The sequence below is a fragment of the Dermacentor variabilis genome, chromosome 8 (assembly GCF_050947875.1).
Source record: "Dermacentor variabilis isolate Ectoservices chromosome 8, ASM5094787v1, whole genome shotgun sequence".
NCBI lineage: Eukaryota > Metazoa > Arthropoda > Arachnida > Ixodida > Ixodidae > Dermacentor > Dermacentor variabilis.
The window spans coordinates 101173163-101190472 of record NC_134575.1 but is presented as its reverse complement, the minus strand read 5'-3'; the positions used below and the strand labels follow the sequence as shown (position 1 = coordinate 101190472).

Sequence of the window (17310 nt, the reverse complement as noted above, 5' to 3'; positions counted from 1 at the left end):
TTCCCCAGAGCAAAGATAATTCTTATGGGCAACTTTAACTTTCCTAACATAAATTGGTTGAGCACATGTTCCTTCTCTAACCCATCATCCAGTGAGGCTAATCAGTTTATTGCTATTTGACCTGACTTTAGTACAAATGGTCGTTATTCCAACACGGGTAGCAGGTACTACGTCATCATTACTTGATCTCGTGCTGACATCATCAGCTGATATTATATCCCCGATAACACACTTACCTGGCCTTAGCGACCACAATGCATTACATTTTACAGTCACGATATCACTAACACTGAAACGTAAACGATTTTAGCAAATAAAAGATTATAAAACGGCTAACTTCTCTGCAATAAACAACGAATTTGCTTCCTTTCTTTGACACGTTTTTATTCTTCCATCTCGATCGTTTTGTCGAGAAAAATTGGCGCCTCTTTAAAGAAAAAGTATCTGATCTAATAAATCTTTATATGCCCGTCCGACATATATATTGAATTAGTAACGCACCGTGGTATAACAGACACCTTAATAGACTAAGTAAAAGAAAGAAACGCCTCTTTTGTATCACTAAACGGTCACTAAATCCTGAACACTGGTTCTCATACAAATCCGCTGCCACCACGTACGCTTCAAACTTATAGCCTGCGAAGTTTTCAAAGTTTTCGAAGCTGCTGAAAACTAACAGTAAGGCATTCTGGAGCTCTATGATAGGAGAAAGCACTAGAAAGATCACTCTGGCTTCACTAACTGGGAAACCAATCGCCGACCACGCATGCGCTGACGTGCTAAATGACACGTTCACACAGGCCCTTCGCCATCTTTGCATGTTACTCCTCCTCCCTAAATACAACCAAAAAGATACCCCCACATGGATCCCATAGCATTTAATAGTAACGGTATTAAATAGATTATAAATAAATTAGAATTAAGATCATGTGGTGTTGATGGAATTAACATTACATTTTTACACAGTACTAGTGAGTATTGCTCAATAATTTTGCAATTACTTTTTTCTCAGTCGCTTCACAACGGCACACTGCCTTTGGATTGGAAAATGGCTAAGATCGTTCCAATTCATAAATCCAGTGATACGCATAACCCTTCTAATTATAGGCCCATTAGTTTGACTTAAAACGACAGAAAGCTGAGCTAGTTGGTAAGGATTCATTATTGCAGGGGGACATGAAAAAGAGCTCAGAGTACTTGAAATGAAGCTTAGAATGAAAGGAAGCTGCACTAATTGGTAAAGATTCATTATGGTAAAGATTAATTACGTGACCGAAAGCTGAGCTAGTTGGTAAGGATTCGTTATGCGACAGAAAGCTGAGCTGGTTGGTAAGGATTCATTATGTGATCGAAAGCTGAGCTAGTTGGTAAGGGTTCCTTTTGCGACAGAAAGCTGAGCTAGTTGGTAAGGATTCATTATGTGAAAGAAAGCTGAGCTAGTTGGTAAGGATTCATTATGAGACAGAGAGCTGAGCTAGTTGGTAAGGATTCATTATGCGACGGAAAGCTGAGCTAGTTGGTAAGGATTCATTATGCGACAGAAAGCTGAGCTAGTTTGTAAGGATTCATTATGTGATCGAAAGCTGAGCTAGTTGGTAAGGGTTCATTATGCGAGAGAAAGCTGAGCTAGTTGGTAAGGATTCATTATGTGAAAGAAAGCTGAACTAGTTGGTAAGGATTCATTATGAGACAGAGAGCTGAGCTAGTTGGTAAGGATTCATTATGCGACAGAAGGCTGAGCTACCTAGTTGGTAAGGATTCATTATGTAGTTGACTTCAGTGCCCTGCAAGATAATGGAGCACGAAATTTAGTCTCAGGTAATCAATCATCTTGAATCTAAGAACTTCTTTACATCTAGCCAACATGGTTTTTGTAAAACATTCTCCTGTGATACCCAGCTTCCTTGCTTTACTAACGACTTGCATTCTAACTTGGACGCAGGGTTTCTTATGGACAGTATTTTTCGTGATTTTGTTGAAGCTTTTGACAAAGTACACAACACGTTACTGGTATCTAAATTCACAGCACTAAACATTGATACTAATGTACTTAATTGGATAAAACCATTTATAACATACCGCATGTAATTTGTAAGTGCCAATGAAGTGAATTCAACTCTAACACCTGTCAAATCTGGCATTCCACAAGGGCCTGCGCTTGGGCCACTGTTGTTTTTGATCTGCGTTAACGATTTACATGATAACATCTCATCTAAAATTTGTCTTTTTGCAGATGACTGCATAATATATTGTAAAATTACTAATTACACTAGTATTTCATCTCTTCAGGACGATTTAAACAACTGCATAACTGGGCTATATATGGCACATGCAGCGTAACGTCAAGAAATGTAAATCGATGCGAATATCCCATACTAATGAAGCTTGTCTGTCCTTTTTACTTGATAACATTCGTTTAGAGAGCGTAAGAAACTACAAATATCTGGGCGTCCATATAACCTATAATTTATCCTGGAAGTACCATATGGACTTTATAGCGAGCAAAGCTAATCGCACACTTGGATATCTTCGCAGAAACTTCTCGCTCGCACCATTATCACTCAACATTTGTTATACACGACATATGTCCGTCCACAGTTGGAATATGCATCATCAGTATGGGGCCCACGTCATGCCATCTCAGTTAACTGCCTTGAAAGTGTCCACAATCGCTTTGCTTGGTTTATACTAGCTAATTACCATCGTACGGCAAGCGTAACACAAATGAAGACTACACTGAACCTACCATCGCTGTTAACCCCCAGGAAACAATCAGGCCTATGCTTATTCCACAAAATTTACTACCAGAACACAGTGCTTCGGTCGGCATGGATTAATCCAGCACCATTCATCTTCTCACATAAAGATCATACGCATAAGGTACATGTGCCTCGCTCTAACACACTAACAGGTTCGCAATCATTTTTACCCAAAACATGTAACAAATAGAACGGTCTGCCAGCATCTATTGTTAGTATAAGTAATCCTGTTCAATTTAGAAATGCTTTAGTTAACTACATTTAAATCATGAAACTTGCGTTCAAAATATCATGTGACTTTTCATTGTATGAACAGTATATTTGCAACTTACCTATGTATGTATTGACCGATCATTCCCAACTTGTGTATTGAAAAGTGTATCAAGAGATTTAGATGGTGACCTACCACTATTATACAATCGCTTTGCTTGGTTTATACTAGCTAATTACCATCGTACGGCAAGCGTAACACAAATGAAGACTACACTGAACCTACCATCGCTGTTAACCCCCAGGAAACAATCAGGCCTATGCTTATTCCACAAAATTTACTACCAGAACACAGTGCTTCGGTCGGCATGGATTAATCCAGCACCATTCATCTTCTCACATAAAGATCATACGCATAAGGTACATGTGCCTCGCTCTAACACACTAACAGGTTCGCAATCATTTTTACCCAAAACATGTAACAAATAGAACGGTCTGCCAGCATCTATTGTTAGTATAAGTAATCCTGTTCAATTTAGAAATGCTTTAATTAACTACATTTAAATCATGAAACTTGCGTTCAAAATATCATGTGACTTTTCATTGTATGAACAGTATATTTGCAACTTACCTATGTATGTATTGACCGATCATTCCCAACTTGTGTATTGAACAGTGTATCAAGAGATTTAGATGGTGACCTACCACTATTATTCTTTGTTTATGATGTGTAAATTAGTGAGCTAGCATAACTTTTCATTGTTACTTATACTATGCCTTTTCTGTATCTATTTTTTTTTTACCTCCTTTATGTAGCTTCTCCCCTCTATAATGTATATTGCTCTGATGGTACTGTAAATAAATAAATGAATAAATGTGCTTTTAACTAGGTTAGTTGCAAAGCAGAATTGCCGAGCCCGATCGCTGATTTGCATCGTAAAGCTTCAAGCCTAAAGTGCCAACTACATGTGTATGTCGAGGTCGGTACAGGGAAGTTTTGTTTTTCACATTAGCCTCCGTATAAAAATTTGAGCGGGCAGCTAAACTACATTTACTAATGAGCAAACAGTACAGGTTAGGTGGGGGAAAACAATGCATCGCAGCAAGCCTACTACACGAAGCACCGTGTGTGAAGAAACATTCGACTCCGAGACACCCTGACAGGTATCGCTTAGCTTTGTGTCACAAGTTGGCAACGCCACGCTTCCTATTTTCCTCTGTCTTTGGAATTGGATTGACATGGCTTGCTACGTGCTTGCGTGCACTTTCGCTCATCACTCTTTCTCTTTCCTCTGGATTAAATTGGCATGGGTCGCTACGTGCTTGCTCTTGCATTTCCGAGCGCAGATTGTCTCACGCTTAAAGATGAAGTGAATGTTAGCAAGTGTAGAAGTGCTTTACCACGGGCTTGCCTTGTATGTAAGCATGCAAGGATGCCAGAAAACATTCTTGCAACCAAAGGGTCAGAAAACTACGCTTTATTTTCCTTTACTTTGTGATGTACCTTCACACTGGATAGCGTCGTGCGATCACTTTTAACAAGCGCAGGAAGGTCTGAAGGCACACAAAAGAGCCCGCAATATTTTCGCTGACCTCACGTCACCCTGTGAGGTCAGCGCCCAGTGGCTTTCGGGGACACAGATACAGAAGATGCAACAGCATAATGGAACTCATGCACAATAACAGCGTGCAAGCACTTATCAGCAAAAAGGCATCGGCTTGTTCGCAGCCCCAAAATAATGTAGTCTCCTTCCTGAGAAGGTCAGTCAATGGCTGGGTGATATCTGCAAAATGTTTGGCAAACTAACGAAAACAGGAGCACAAACCCACGAAGCTGCACGAACCTTTTGCTGAGCAGGGCACAGGAAAGTTCTTAACAACGTGAACCTCATCAGGATCAGGATGTATACTGGCAGCAGTGACAAGGTGGCCAAGAACTTTGACTTTGCAATGTCCAAAATGGCACTTAGAAGAGTCAAGTTGAAGGCCAGCTTCCCTAACAACTTCAAGAATAGCGGCCAAGGGACTGAGGGGGCTGTCGAAATGTAGGGGAATATACGATGACATTGTCCAGCTAACAAACAGTTGGACCACTTATAGCCCCGAAGGAGAGAGTTCATCATTCTTTCAAAAGTTGCTGAGGCATTACAAAGGTCATTACAAAGGAGTAACCTTAAAATGGTAAATCCTGCCCAGTGTAACAAAAGCAGTCTTGTAAAACACATTGTTGAGATAGTTGCTACATTGTATAAAGAAAAAGACAGTCTATTTCTTGTCCTCTTGTATGTTTCCTGTGTGCATCCTTTTTTGGCTGGTTTTTTTCTCAGTACAGTGAAAGCAGTCTTCTCATGGTTGAGTTCATCAACCAAAATCTGCCAAAAGCCAGATCGGAGGCCAATTGAAGAGAAGTATTTCGATCTGTGAATGCAATTGAGGGCTTCATCAATCCACAGGAGAGGGTACTATCAGCGTCAAATGAAAGTTGAACAGCGGAGCGCGTGGCCCAAGCATAAGTGAAGATATAGTGCGCGCCGTCCAGTCATCACCATTGACAGGCGCGCACATCCGGTTTGGCCGCACTGCGCGATCCCCTCTAGTGAGATAATTTCCCTTCTGTTCATACATTTGAAAGGGAGAAAATAGAAAGAAGAATGAAGCAAAAATAATGCAGTTTACGGCAAGTCTTGTCGCACAGATCACCGACACCATAAGTGCTGTCGGCGAGAACAGCGGTGTGCGTGGTGCAGTTTGCACCGTCATCGCCCGCGCCGTGCGGGCGTGTCTACCTTGTGATGACAGTGCAAACTGCACCACGCGCATTGCTGTTCGCGCCGACAGCACTTGTGGTTTCGGCGATCTGTGCGACAAGACTTCGCCGTGTTGTACTTCTACATTCACCATATTGCGTCTGGTCGGCAGTGTGAGAGGCTTTGGCGGGGAGGTTGACAATGCAGCATCACCTCCGGGTGCTCCATCTTTTAGTTTTCCAAAGGTATATGCCCAGATCAGGATGACGCCAACAGGTGATGGGACTCGGGTGACCTGAACGACGGGCAATGACTTTGAGGCAAGCGGGACTGATGACTGCTTGACGACGGTGATCGACTGTGCCATGTGGTTGTACCGTCAAGTGTCATGCAGGTTCGTCTCGGCTTGTGGCTGGAAATAGCAAAAACCGCTGTCTGAACGAGGCCTGTTCAAGAACGGCATCGATGACCAGCAGTTACGGCAGTGTTGGGCGATCTGCCCAACGTGGTGATAACTGAAGCAAATAGGTTGGTCAAACGGTGTTCGCCACTCTGTCATGTTGCGAGAGCCTTGAGGGATCCATTGATTTTGTGTATGCACGAGCGAAGGACGTGCAGATAGCTTGCACTGGTGATGGTACAGACTAACTGCAAGGCGACGCTGGCGAGTTCTTGACGCACAATAGCCTGAACAGTGTGAACCATAGAAGTGCAGGTATCATTGACAGGTGGGTAATGAGCTGCAGGTCACATGGCTTCCAACTTCCTCCGCACCATCTTTGTCAGCTGCTCTGAAGGATGCTGCCGGCGAAGGAGAGTCCTGTCGGTCATCACAAGAGGATGTTGCAGCCATGGTGGGAAGCATGCAAATGATGCGATGACTTTTCACCTGCTCGAAACGCTTGCATTCCCTGATAATGTCATTAACCAAAGTAGAGTTCTTACAAAAGAGTAAATTGAAGGCATCATCAGCAATACCTTTTAAGACATGCCCGACTTTCTCAGACTCTGGCATTTCAGCGTTGGCCTTGTGGCAGAGTGCCAGCCCGTCTTGTATATAGGCAACATAGCCTTCGATGGACATCTGAATTCATAATGCCAACTCTTTCATCGGGAACGACCTTCTGACCCAGTGGTTTTCCAAAATGATCTCACAACTTCTTGCAGGTATTTCAGTCACGGAGTTTTTCATGGTTTTGAAACCACACGCGCAGTTCCTGCCAAGTAAAAAATTATGTTTGTCAACATAACTGTGGGATCCTATTTGTTGTAACTGCTCAACCGCTTGTACTTCTACAGCCAGTTGTCAACATTGGCTCCATAGGTGCCACGTAAGGTTCCTGGATAATGTGGATTCGTGAGCACGACAGTCAATGCAGGCATTGCTGAACTATGCACCGTCTCCTGCGAGCTCGGTCATAAACTGAAGTGGCGGCCACTGTGAAGCTCAATTTTTAATCGTTGCCTCGTACTTCCACCAAATGTTATGAAGAGGGCATTACTAACAAAAACTTGAGCTCATTGGTTCCCCTGATTGTTCTTGCTTGCTGACTGCAAATGTCACAACTCGTGTGCTACCTTGGTGATTGAAAATAATTGGCAGTGATGTAGACGACGAATGTTTGATTTCTTCTATGGTTAGTTCAATGCGAGTTTGGTGAGTTAATGTGAAACATTACCTTGCGGGCACCACTGCTGTTTGCATATTACACAGAATACACAGGGAGACACGTTTTGAGAGGCGTTGCATACGATTGTTGATAACCTCCAAGAGGGTTGAGCATTGTCATTGCCTCCCATTGCATATCGCATTGTGGGACATTTGTTAGAGATCAATTAAATTGCCAACAAAGCATAAAAATGAGAACTAGGGGGGTCAACAGAGGAGCCTGATTTTTATTATTCGTATCATGTTGAGCCAACAAACAAAGATACCAAGGAAAACATAGGGGAAATTACTTGTACTTAATAATTGAATTAAAGAAATGATAAATTAATAGCAATGAAAGTGTTTGAAAAAACAACTTGCCGCAGGTGGTGAACAATCCCACAACTTTCACAGCTGGCGTGCGATGCTCTCCCAATTGAGCTACTGCAGTGTCGTTTCCCCATCCACTTTCATGGGTATTTTACGTTTCCTAGTAGAACCCTGGGAGTGTCTAGTTAGAGCCCAAGAGACCATCTTTCACCATAACCTACTGTTTCAAAAAGGGGGGCTTTGTGTGCCAAAGCGAAACCCTCTCGGCAGTGATACCAACATGGTAGAAGATGCTGACATGACCAAGCTCTGGGAGCAGGTCACTGTTTCTAGCCTCTATATTGCTACTGACAGCGAAACAGGGGGTGCTTCAATGGAGGAGCTTCTGAGTGAACTTAGTAGTGCCTTTTTCTGCAAAGAGATCTCCTACGATGTGATCATTCTCGATGCAAACGGTGGAATTGTGCGACGACAGCAGCCGCAGTGATGAGAAAGACAATGGCCCGTCTTTGGCCTCAAGCTTGATGTTCTTACAAAATGCAGTGTCATCAATCAAGTGCGGCATTGATTTCCTGCACACTTAAGGATTTCCACCACTGTTCGTGCAGCAGCTGGATCTGATGCACACTGCAGTTCTAAACATGAAATGCCTCAAGAGCAGGTGCACATTTCTGACTATTTCAGCACGCCAGATGCTTGACATGCTGTTTATGGCTGTAAATAAACATGTTATTTTTCAATGTCTACTCCATACAATCTATCTTTTAGTGTGAGTGGCAAATTTGTGCTCCAGCTACAAAGGTATGTTTGGCAGCTTTCTTGTTTTTCTTCTTTTTTTACTGCAGGCCATCCACGTATAGTAATGATTGGTTGTGAGATTGATCTTCTTGATACTGTTATAAGTGGACTGCACTGTAATCCCTATGGCTGAAATGAACCCTCACATCTGCCTCCATATCTCGACGGGTGCTGGCAAGCGCTCCCAGGTCAAGGTTCAGTACACACACACACAGAATACACAGGGAGACACGTTTTGAGAGGTGTTGTATACGATTGTTGATAACCTCCAAGAGGGTTGTGCATTGTCATTGCCTCCCATTGCATATCGCATCGTGGCACATGTGTTAAAGATCAATTAAAATGCCAACAAAACATAAAAACGAGAACAAAGAGGCTCAACCGAGGAGCCTGATTTTAATAAAAATCAGGCTCCTCGGTTGAGCCCTTTGTTCTCGTTTTTGTGTCATCCTATCGTATCATGATGAGCCAACAAACAAAGATACCAAGAAAATATAGAGGAAATTACTTGTACTTAATAATTGAATTAAAGAAATGATAAATTAATGACAATGAAAGTGTTTGAAAAAACAACTTGCAGGTAAACAAGGCATGTTTACCTGCAGAAAATGTTTTGTGATTTTATCGTCACTCTGAAAAAGTTGAGCTAACTTTTCTGCAATATTAATCAGTCTGAAGATTTTAAATCTACAGTAAACCATTCCTCGCAGGGGTTACATTTAATTCATTCATTCAAATAACTTTATTGAGTGCACTGCGATTTGGTGAGGCGGCTTGGACCCCACCTATGTTTCTGCCAAGGGTTGTTGGCCTTTGGTGGCTTCCTCGACTCGCTGGATGGCCCAGAGTTGGTGCTGTAGGCCCGAGCTGAGAAACGTAGACTCCCAGCGTGCGCGGAGGCTGTCGCTGTTTGAGGCTGCATCCCCGTTATTCTGCATAATAGCCGTACATTCCCATAGGATGTGCTTCAGAGTGGCTCTAGAGTCACATTGTCTGCACTTGTCAGTCGTGTATAAATCTGGGTGTATTAGGTGCATGATAGCTGGACTCAGATAGGATCTGCTCTATAACTTCCACCATTCGACAGACTGATTTTTGCTTAATTTTGGGTGCGGCTGCGGAAATACGCCTCTGCAATGATGGTGTTGTGTATTTGGGGAAAAATTTACTCTGAAAGGTTTAAGAGGAAGAAAGTTGGTAGTGCATCCATTCTTTAGATAGGATCGAGGACTTTAATGTCATAAGCAATCCTATGACTGGTGCACAATTCTTGGTTATATGATTGAAAAGTGCTCATGCTTGGGATCCAAGTTGGCGTCAAAGTGGTTCAGTGAAGAGCAGCACATACTCAGTGTGTCTACAAAGCACCTGAAGAAGGCGGTAATCAGACCTGCAAAGCGGGAGAAGGTGCTAAGAATCTCTGGATCTGTGTAGGCTGCCACTGCAAATTGAACCTGGCAACATTTAACATGTGAACCCTCTCACGTGAGGCTAGCTTAGTGGTTTTTTTTAAGGCATTATAGGGCATTGGCTGAGATATCATTGACCATAGTGAGGTTTGAAAAATGGGAAGCTTATACAGAGCTGACTAACGGCCACATCCTCTGCTACAGAGGTCTTACAGATGAGAGGGAATGGAGGGTAGTTGGTTATAATTAATAAGTACATAGCGGGCAACATTGATGAATTCTACAGTATTGGTATGTGTTCTAATAGCTTGTTTTCGGTGAACCTTTTTCATGGTCCATTCTCTCTTAGAATGTTGTCACGCAGCTTAAGAGACACCTTTCTGTATTGGGAGTTTCTCAAATGTTGTCATTGGTTGTGTCTGCTGTCACTGAAGCTTGTGTAATGAGATTGTATGCAAGAAATGAATTGTGTACTACTTTCTGGAAAACAGGAAGGCATTAGTGATACAACTGGAACTTTTTACGAGTTATGTATGAAAGTCAATGTGCTTAATCCGCACATGATGTTCCTACTATCGATGAGTGCCCTCACTGCTATAATTGTGTTGAGTGTTACTTGTTTTTCTGGGCACAGGTTTGCCCAATGCATTGTGCCACTTTGGTTGTTCTCTGTCCATAAAACATGACGGTAACACTAAAAGGGTAACAATCATCTTAATAAAACTTAGTAGCAGATATCGATGACAGGTAGTACAAACCTACTCTCCTACCTCCAGTGGTAAGGACAAATAGTACGGTTTTATGAGGAGGTTGTATTAGCTGTGAGAAATATCCAAGGTTTACTGCAGTCATGGGCAGCTTTAATGCAAAAGTAGGGGGAAAATGGGTGGCAGAAAGGGTGACTGGTAACTATGGCATCAACTCTAGAAATTATACAGGAGAGGTGTTGGTAGAATTCATAGAAAGGGATCGCCTTCAAATTATGAATACCTCCTTGCGAAAGCGCAATAACAGGAAGTCAACCTGAAAAAGCCGTAATGGGCAAACAAGGAAGGAAATAGGTCTCGTACTCTGTGCCGACCCTAGCATAGTGCAGAATGTAGAGGTGTTAGGTAAGGTAAATGGCTGTGGACATAGGTTAGGGAGGTCCAGGATCGTTCTCAATTTGAAGAGATAAAGATATAATTAGTTAAGAGGAAACAGGCTAGCCAACCTAGTTATAGACAAGGTAAAAGTAGATGACAACACAAGTGTAATTGGAGATAAGTGGCAGATGCCGCCCAGGGTCATTGAAGATTGGCACACACCCAGTGAACGAGGTTGGCATCAAAAAGGTTTGTTGAAGGGCAGCACATAGACAATGTTAACTGCTCAGTGACCCAACTTGGGTGGACAGTTGGTTTCAAACCCAGTTTGCTCAGCACAGCAGTCAGGTGCTCTACCCATTTGGCCATGGATGACCCAGTGGCCAAAGTTGGCGGGAAAGAGGTTAGGTGCACATACACATGCATGCATGCATGCATACATACATACATACATACATACATACATACATACATACATACATACATACATACATACATACATACATACATGCTTACATACATGCTTACATACATGCTTACATACATGCTTACATACATGCTTACATACATACATACATACATACATACATACATACATACATACATACATACATACATGCATTCTTGCTTGCATGCATGCACGCACGCATGCATGCACACAGACACACGGAGCTACCCCTAATTGGATGAAATTCCTAAACAATGTTGTATTAAAAAAGAATTTTCGCAAGCAATGTAATGTGTGGGGTGGGCAACCGACAGTCTATCAGTGCTACAGTATGGGTACCAGCCGAGCTGATGTGTCATTGTGGACAGCAGACAACTAGGTAGTGTGATGAAATAGAAATTTTTCAAGCACAGAATAGTGTCAGCTGGCACAAGACATGGGATCTTAGATGGGACAATAAATAGGCTGATAGTGATGACCCTAGGATCTTGCAGTCACTTTTCATTATTTGGACTGCACCGATAGCTTTGGAATATATCATAGGAAAAAGTGTCTGACATGTGTTCAACTGTCCTAACCCTTTCACAGAAAAGAGGTTGCTTTGCTTTAGCGTAAACAATGTGGATTACCACCTGTAGCCTTTTAGGAATACTGAACCGAAAGGGTTATATTGTGTTCCGTGGCTATGCATTGTAAGGTGCCTCTGCATTTATTCTGTTGTTATATTTACCTCTTTTCGATACCGTAACAGGACTGCAATCACCCCAATTATTTACTGCAGGCTTCACAAATGCGATGAGCCTAGCTGAAAGCGTCCCGGCCAAAATGGAATGCCACAACCCTTCCAAGGTGGTCGGTCAGGTCGAGGTTGGCATGCAGTGCAGCTTGCCTCTGGCTGACAAGTCTGTTGGGTGCTGCTTCAAAGCATGGAGCGAGTCTAGGAGCGTGCAGACTACGGAGACTCTGGAACAGTTAACCTCCACCTCAGGTGGGCAGCGACTGGCACTTCTCTTACATTTGCTTGCGTGTGTGAGTGTTGTGAATGGCCAAGTCTGAGTAGCTTGATATCACTTGCTAAAGTGCGTGTGACATTCAGCTGCTGAGGACAAATTAGCTGGTTTGCAAGCCTTGTCTGCTTACTGATTTAAGGTTTAAGAAGAAGAAAGTTGGCTGTGCATCCATTCTTTAGATATGATTGGGGACTTTGATGTCATGAGCAATGCTATAATTGGTGCGTAATTCTTGGTTATATTATTTGTCTGATGAATAATATGAAAAGTGCTCAAACTTGGGACCCAAGTTGGCGTCAAAGTGGTTCATTGAAAAGCAGCATGTACCCATTGTGTCTACGAAGCCACTGAAGAAGGTGGCAGTTAGACCTGCAAAGCAGGAGAAGGTGCTAAGAATCTCTGGATCCCTGCAAGGGCGTCTGCGTCAGCAGGCGTTTGGTGTGTTGCGACACCACGTACCGGAGCACAGGAGGGTTGGACCCTCCCACGTGTAGCCGTGCGCTGCTTAGCCATGTCTGGGGAAAAGGGGATCCTGGGGTTGAGCCGATGCTGCGTGCTTGGACCTTTAAGGCCCCCCTGCGGAGGCAACACGCCTCTTTGGCATCTGCTTCACATAGACAGCACCCCCGGACTGACCCACCTGGGGGAAATCGGCAGTCGCCTTTTCCTGTCCCCCTCTCCATCTATAATCTTTCTTCTGCACCTTTCCTTCTCTCCACTCCTTTCCTTATCTTCTTTTCCACTCTAGTTTCCTGGTGGCGAGGGTTAGCCTTGTGTAGCTCACCAGCCTTGGTTACACCATGTATGGTTGTAGTGGTGGCGTACAGCTGGCGTGCGCAAGTCTTGAGGTACAAGCCTTGTGGCGTTCCCATGTTGGGCTCGGTGGTGGGCGGCTGGTGCTGCTGCTGAAGACAAATGCTTTTTATGGCTACTCCTTCCATTTCCCTAACTGATCGTCCTCTAAAAAGGGGGCGCAACGAAGCAACCACTCGATTTTTCTTCAAGAGCTACGACAACTTTGCAAAGTACCATGTGATCCACAGTGACGGCAATATAACAGCCAGACAACTATCTCCCTTCAAAGTTTTGAAGTGCCTAAGGGACACATTAGGCCCAGGATTCAAAGCTACGTGGATGGCTAGTGGCGACACCCTTCTGGAACTGAAAGACAAAGAGCAACTTAAAAAGCTTTCAGACCTCAAATTCATTGGTGACATAGCAGTAACTGTCACGACGCACCGTTCGATGAACAGTGTTCGTGGGGTAATCTCTCGTGAAGACATGCTTGACCTTAGGGATGAAGAATTGCTTGAAGGTCTTGCAGAACAAGATGTGACCAAAGTGCAAAGAATCATGATCCGTCGGAATGACACCGAAATTCCCACAAAACATGTAATCCCAACATTCGGCTCCACCACACTATCAGACTCAGTCGAAGCAGGCTATGTCAAAATCTGTGTGAGGCCTTGTATCCCCAATCCTAGACGTTGTTTCAAACGCCAGAGGTTCGGGCATAGCTGTCAGACGTGCAGGTGTGCCAAATGCAGTCCTAACAATCATCCATCTGATAATTGTAATGCTGAATCACACTGCACGAACTGTGAAGGGGATCACCCTGCATTCTCACGGTCATACCCAATCTGGAAAAAAGAGAAAGAAATTATTGCCCTTAAGATCAATGAAAACATCACATTCTCTTAAGCGCGAAGGCGACTTACATTTCCTTGCAACGAAAGTTTTGCCGCTGTGACGAGGCAGGGAGCACTCTCACAACGGCCTAAAGAGCCTGCCCTGGTCACACACAGTGAACCACGGGGGACTTCCGCCCCCAAAGAGGCAGCACCCAGTGCTGCCAAATTCAACAACACGCTGACCTTGCTCTCAGGGCTGCATTACTGTGCAAAAACCGAGGCCCGAGACACATCTCCCAGAGCCTTGTGACCCCGCCTCCACCGCCTCTGAGATGGAGGTGGAGGTTGATACAAGTGCATCAGTGCCAGCGGCACCAAAAGACAAGTGCAGCTTGCTTGAGGGACGTAGAAAAGAAATAAACCCTCGAATAATTCCACCAAAACCAAAATAACATTATCACTCTACACAGAACACTCCCAAAAACACCTTTGTCATAAAGGGTGTTCAGATATTGCAACGGAATGCCAGAGGGCTTTTGCATAACCTAGATAACGTCAAAGAATTGTTATCTGCGTATAAACCTAGAGTGTTCTGTGTTCAGGAGATGCACTTAAAATCAAGTGACTCGAACTTTCTAACTCAGTTTGGAATTTTTCGAAAAGACCGTGATGATGGACATGCTGCATCAGGTGGCGTGGCAATAATAATATCAGACTGTTGCATGCGAAAATCTCCAACTTAACATGCCTTATGAAGCAGTAGCTGTATGAGCTACAGTGCAACCCGGTTTTTCACCGGACCGGGGGAAAAAAACGTAACAGCCGGGAAAACACAACAGTGAGGAAAGCTCCGAAAATGAATGAAAAAAGTGCAGCTTCAACTATAGACAATTTATTTCCACAGAGTGCGCTTAGAAATTAAAAGAAGTCTAGAATGGTGGCTTGCCGTTTCTTTCACTCTCTAGAAATCACCACACGTTTCTCAATAGCCTGGAAGGCCGCATTGCTGTCAGCGTCGCTGTGAGGTGCGATGTACCTGCGGAGGAGGTCCAGAGTCGCGACGGCTTCTCCAAAGCTAGGATTTGGCAACTCCCCGGCATCATGCGGCTCGTGCTCCTCGTCGTCACCGCGCCACGGCAATGGCAACAGACGAAGGAATATCCGCGGGAAATTTTGCCCTCTTTGGCGTAATCATGCTAACATGCTAACGATTGTTTAGTATTGCTGCGGAGCGCGCGCGTCCGAGCAGCCCGGTTGCGCGCGGCGCGGCGTGGTTTCGCGAAAAATGTAAACAAGACAGGAGAGCTGGCCCGATAGGCGGAGCAATGCCACGAGCAACGCCAACTTCCGGCTTCACTTTATAGCGTCCTCGATCACCTTGCCCCGGGATTGCCCCGAAACCAAAAAGGTGCGCTTTGCACCGCGGTGGTGGTGCACTGCGGAGGGTCAACATCGAGGACAAAACTGCACACTGTGCAGGGTGCTTGCATGCAGCGCCACTTTACCCCTGGCGCGCAAAACGTGCGCGAACACGCGCGCGTGCACATTTTATTGTTTGCAGGTGCTGAGCATCCGCGGCAAGCGCTCGAGCCTTGTCAAACGGCGTGCTCCGACATACCTGGTTGCAAGCAAACACCAATGGATATTATAATTAATCCTGACGACCCGTTCAACGAACCTGTCCACTTTCGGTCGCTCTTCACCACATTGTTTTCGGACGAGGTCGATCAGCATGTACGTCGTCTTCGCGCGTCCCGCAGTGCTTGCTGGGATTGCACCCCGGCGCACCGCCGATTTTCTCGGTGCGAGACGGGGCAACGAAAAACCGCTCCAACAGGGTGCGCTTCCGGTGATCAAGGATAGTTGGTGCGCACCGGTGCGGTTGATCGAGGATGAAAGTACGCACCAAGGTGCCCCGGTGCGCACCAGTGCAGGTGATCGAGGACGCTATTAGCTTCACAAAGAGTGACGTAAGGGCCTCTCCCGAGTTTTCTTCCTCCGTGAGTCGACCCGTCCAAAAACCGTGTGGTAACCGTAATCACAGTGATGATAGTGAGAGCATTTTTCACGAATGGCCACTTAGTGGCGGCTTCTCGAACTGGCGTGCGGCTTCTAGCAGCCAGTTCCATAGCCAAGCCCGGCCAAGCCCGGCCAAAACTCGTCAAAAGCCAAAATGGCGGTTGGAGCACGTTGCCTACTTTAGCCCAGGCGGGTTCGGGGTGCTACATTGCGACGTATCATGCGGGAACGTTTTCACAGCTACTACGTAACAGCGGGGTTCCTTATGCCGGGATGAAAGCTATGCCGGGACCGGATGAAAACGACGTAGCAGCCGGGAAAACGCAGCAGTGAGGAACGTAACAGCGGGGTTCTACTGTATTTTGCTTAATAGGCTTATTACTGTATGCTCTTTGTACATTCCTCCAGACAAGCGGCTCGACATTACTAAGTTTGAAAAACAAATAGATCAGCTTCCTGAGCCGTATGTTGTGGTTGATGATTTTAATGCTCATAGTGGACTCTGGGGGGGACTCATACTGTGATGCAAGAGGCTGTGTAATTGAAAAATTCCTTCTATCCTCTGCAGCAGCCCTGTTTAACAAAAGGTTCCCGACTTATTATAGCACTACACATAACACCTACTCCTTAATAGATCTGGCAGTTGGTTCTGCAACACTTCTGCCATTGTTTGAATGGAGAACTCTCACAGACTGCTTTGGAAGTGACCATTTTCCAGTTCTCTTTGAGGCGATACATACGTATGACCCACCTGTAAATAAAAAAAAAATGGAAGCTAAATGCTGCAAACTGGGCAGAATTGAAAGAGCTCGCATGTATGTCCCTTGAATCCGTAAGGCAGCTTGATATTGAAGAAATGACTGCCTATATAACTGAACACATTATTCATGCCGCGAAACAATCGATACCACAAACCTCTGGTAAAATAGTGAATCCTAAGCCCTGGTGGAATGAAGAGTGCAAGCAAGCACAAAAAGAACAAAACAAGCATGGCGTACGTTTTCCAAATATCCAACAGAAGAAAACCTTATAAATTTCAAACATGCAAAAGCAAATGGAAGACGTATTCGTTGGGAGGCCAAGATAGCTAGTTCGAGAAATTATATCGGCTCAATAAACTCATACAAAGATAGCCAGAAAGTGTACAGTAGGGTTCGAAGGCTGAAGGGGAATACCACACTACCCTTGCCCATGGTAAATTACAGTGCTACTGCAT

At 44.4% G+C, this 17310-nt stretch overlaps 1 protein-coding gene across 1 annotated transcript in view; it reads left to right on the top strand.

The window, feature by feature from the left end:
- Window positions 1–17310, top strand: part of LOC142590471 (uncharacterized) — a 216368-nt gene that overhangs the window by 159404 nt on the left and 39654 nt on the right. Inside the window, exon 4 of the mRNA XM_075702616.1 lies at window positions 12216–12422. Coding sequence (XP_075558731.1) covers window positions 12216–12422 — 207 coding nt within the window. The remainder of the gene's footprint in view (window positions 1–12215; window positions 12423–17310) is intronic.